This window comes from Eimeria acervulina, genomic scaffold (genome assembly GCF_000499425.1).
Source record: "Eimeria acervulina Houghton genomic scaffold, Eah_scaff630, whole genome shotgun sequence".
In the NCBI taxonomy this organism is placed as follows: Eukaryota; Apicomplexa; class Conoidasida; order Eucoccidiorida; family Eimeriidae; genus Eimeria; species Eimeria acervulina.
In genome coordinates, this window is record NW_013549680.1 from 576 (window position 1) to 4,868 (window position 4,293).

Sequence of the window (4,293 nt, forward strand, 5' to 3'; positions counted from 1 at the left end):
AACGCGAGCCGATCTGCATGCATGCAGATGCATGCAGATCACACCGCATGCAGTTGCATGAATGCATGCAACTGCATGCGTGCATAAGTACTTACGTTCTTCTTAGGACTTTGAACGTATGGGGCCTGACGCATTGGGCCGCATCGACGGGGCTCAGGCTAAAGTGGATTTAGTTAAAAGCAAACTCCCCAGCGGCATCCTCCACAGGTAAACCCTAAACCCTAAACCCTAAACCCTAATCTTTAAACCCTCGGTGGGGGGCGGAGGCTTCCGCAGGCTGGGGATGGTTTCTTCTCAGGTCTTCTTTCTTTACCTGTATCGGGGCCAATACGGTGCATGCATGCATGCATGCATGCACTGTATCTGCATGCATGCACTGTATCTGCATGCATGCGTGCCTTGTATTTGCTTCCGTGGACCGATACACTCTATTTGCATGCCTAGCTGCATGCATGCATGAATTGTATTTGCATGCATGCATGAATCGTATATGTACGGATGTACGCATGCATGCATGCATGCATGCATACATTGTATCTGCATGCATGCATGCATGCATGCATGCATGGATTTGTGTGTGGGGCTCAGAGTTTGGAATTTGGCGGATTGCACTCGAGACGGGTATTTGGATTTGTATGAATATTCTTTAGCTCGTCGTTTTATAGAAATGAAGCTGCAGGGCCTTGAGCTTCCTTCTACTTTGCCTCCTAACCTCTTGCCCCCTCATATGCAGCAGCAGCAGCAGCAGCAGCAGCAACAGCAGCAGCCGCCGCTGTCCCAGTCCTCTGCAAGCAGCCTTAGCCATCCTATTGCACTCAACTCCTCCGCCTCCAGTAAGATGCATGCAGCTTGATTTCTTTACTTTTTTATATTTTTATATATTATATGTAGTATAATATCTATACTATATATTAAATAGATATAATATATAAAATATAGGCGTTATATATATAAATATAAATATATTCATATGTATATATATATACATATGTATATATATATTATATTATATATATATATATATATGTACTAGGCAATATGCGTACGTACTAGGTATATAATGTATAACATGCATAATATTGGCGTTGTGTAAATATTATATATATATTTAATTTAATATATATTTATATATTATATAAATTATATTTTTATATATTATATTTATATTATATTTATTTTCTTTGAATGTCTCAGTTTGCTGCGCCAGCAGTTTTTCTGCTTTGTTCTGTTGGCCCCAGTGCATGCAGCCCCTCGAAATGCCTTTGCATATATATAATATATAATATATATATTTATTGATGTAGTTATATTATATATATGCATTTATATATATATATGCCTATACATAAATATATATGCGTATTTGTATATTGATGTACTTTGCATTTGCCTGCGAATATATACATTTGTATGCATCTGCATGCATATATATATATATATATATCATACATCTGTCTATATAAATATATGTATATATATATATATGGATAAATATAGATGTGAATATATAGATTTATATTTAGAAAAGTGTATAAACATCTATACAGATATATGCATATATAAAAATGCATGCAATAAAAAATAAGGCAGCAGTAGAAGACTGCATGCATTAATTGAGGTGTACGTACAGCTGGTATTCCTTTTGTGTTTTTTTTGTGTTTGTTTGTCTCAGTGCCCAATGCATGCGGCGTGCAGCTGTCTCCTGCACAAAACACTAACTGTCTCCTTCCAGACGAGACAGCTTCTTCTGAAGGTGCTGCTAATGCAGCCTCACAAGAAATGTCTTCACATACAGCCTTTATGTAAAGTTTGTTAAAACAACAATACTTGCTCTTAAAGGAGATATCTGCTGCTGCTGGCTTGTAGACTGCTCTTGTGTCTCTAAGGAGACACCTGCTTCTGCTGCTGCTGCTGCTGTTGTTGCTGTTGTTGTTGTTGCTGTTGTTGTTGTCGCTGAGGAGACAGCAGCAGCGGCTGTCTCCTTAGAGACAGCAGCAGCAACTGCCTTTTTAGAGACAGCAGCAGCAACTGTCTCCATATACACACGGCAGCAGCTGTCTCCATGAAGACACAGCAGCAGCTCGTTGTGTCTTTAGGGAAACAGCATCAGGTGTCTCCTTAGAGACACAGCAGCAGCAGCAAGAGTTGATGCTGTCTCTTTGGAAACAAAGGAGACAGCTGGTGCTGTCTCTTTAAAGACAGCGCGTATAGAGAGACAGATGCTGCTGTCTCTTTAGAGACAAAGGAGACAGCTGGTGCTGCCTATTTAGAGACAAAACGTACACTCGGAGACAGCATTAGCTGTCTCTTTAGAGACAGCATTAACTGTCTCTAAAGAGACAGCTAATGCTGTCTCTAAAGACAGAGAGACACCAGACAAAGACCTAAAACAAACAAAGCCAGGTGAAGCTATCTTTGATAATTTGTTCTACTCAAGAGGCTAAACTGTCTCCTTCTGGGAGAAGGGGGTGTCTCTAGAGAAGTTGTATTAAGCAGCAGCCTCAGCAGCAAGAGGAAATGCTGCTGCTGCTGCTGCTGCTACTTGCTGCTGCTGCTGCTACTGAGAGGCATGCTGCACATGCACCGATGCTAAGCATGTCTCTGCTGCTTGGGCCTTAGAGATTGTGTCTCCTGTCTCTTAGCTGGTTTCTTTCTTTGCTGTCTCTCTGTCTCCTTTCAGCAGCACAAACAAAAGACAATACAACAGCATATAAGGGGCCCTCGCATGCAGAAGGCGCGGATAGCTGTTGCAGAAGGCGCGGATAGCTGTAGCTAGCTGCCGCTAGCTACTTACAACTAGCTAGCTACAGCTAGCTACCTACAACTAACTAGCTTGCTACAGTTAGCTAGCGACAGGTAGATAGCAAGAGATAGCTAGTGACGGCTAGTTAGCTGCAGCTAGCTAGCTATGTACAACTACCTAGCTCCAGGTCTCTAGCTAGGCGTAGCTAGCTACAGATACTTTGCTATAGCTTGCTAGCTAAAGTCTAGCTAGCTAGCCAAGCCACCTACAACTAGCTAGCTGCACATAGCCAGGTACAGGGAAATAGTTACAGCTAGCTAGCTACACACAGCCAGTTACAGGGAGACAGTTACAGCTAGCTAGCAACATCTAGCTAGCTACAGCTAGCTAGCTATAGCTAGCCACCCGTAGGATGTTGCTGGGGGGAGAGAGTTAAAGGGGGTTTGATGTCTCTAGATGACGCTGTATAGACAGCCTCTCTTAAAAGAATAATAATAATATTAATAATAATAATAATAATAATAAACTAAGTGCGATTAAAAAACAAAATAATAAAGACAAGCAAAGGAGACACTGAAATGCATGCAGAGCAAGTCGCTGCAGTGTTGCTGGGGCTGCAGCGAAGGCCCAGCAGCGCATGCATTTAGAGTAGAAGAAGATCTTTATAAATATATTTTAATTGTTTTAAACAGATCTTATTGCGCTGATTCATTTGAATGGTTATACCCTAGGGTTTAGGGTTTAGGGTTTAGGGTTTAGGGTTCAGCAGCAACAGCAGCACACAGGCATTTGCAGTGTTTCTCTCAACCTTTAAACCCTAAACCCTAACTCTAAAGCAACAACTGCTAAACCCTAAACCCCAAACCCCAGCTGCGGCTGTGGCCTCTAAACCCTAAACCCTAAACCCTAAACCCTAAACCCTAAACCACAGATGACGGCGTTAGCGGAGCTTGAGGAGTTTAAGAAGTTCTTGGCTGAGGCCATTGAGGCTTTAGGCCTCGACAGCGAAGTGTTTGTAGGCAAGCAAACCCTAAACCCTAAACCCTAAGCCCTACACACTAAACCCTAAACCCTAAACCCTAGACCTTACGCTCTGTGCCCTAAACCCTAAACCCTACGATCGAAGCCGTAAACCCTAAATCCTTAGCTCCAGACGCTAAGCCCGAACCCCTAAATCCGACGCTCTAAACCCTAAACCCTAATCCCTAAACCCTAAACATTCATCCCCCCGATGTAGACCCTAGACACTGCGGCCAAAACCGCAAGTCCTACTTGCTAAACCCTAAACCCTAAACCCTCCTTTCTAAACCCTAAACCCTAACGCCTCCTTTCTAAACCCTAAACCCTCGTAGCCTGGACCGCAGGCCGGAGCAGCCGTTGAGGCATTTACAAGGGGAGACTCATTGGAGAGCTGCTGCTGCTGCTGCTGCTGTTGCTGCTGTTGCCGTTGCTTGCCTGTTGCTGCTGCTGCTGCTGCTGCTGCTGTTGTTGTTGTTGTTGCTGCCGCTGCTTGCCTGTTTCTGCTGCTGCTGCTGCTTGTGTACTGCTGT

At 43.2% G+C, this 4,293-nt stretch overlaps 1 protein-coding gene across 1 annotated transcript in view; it reads left to right on the plus strand.

The window, feature by feature from the left end:
- EAH_00044950 (hypothetical protein) overlaps positions 1 to 853 on the plus strand; it is a gene marked incomplete at both ends in the record, with an annotated part of 1,259 nt that extends 406 nt beyond the window's left edge. The window contains 2 exons of the mRNA XM_013394798.1: positions 107 to 207; positions 589 to 853. Coding sequence (XP_013250252.1) covers positions 107 to 207; positions 589 to 853 — 366 coding nt within the window. The remainder of the gene's footprint in view (positions 1 to 106; positions 208 to 588) is intronic.
- Positions 854 to 4,293: the final 3,440 nt, after the last annotated feature.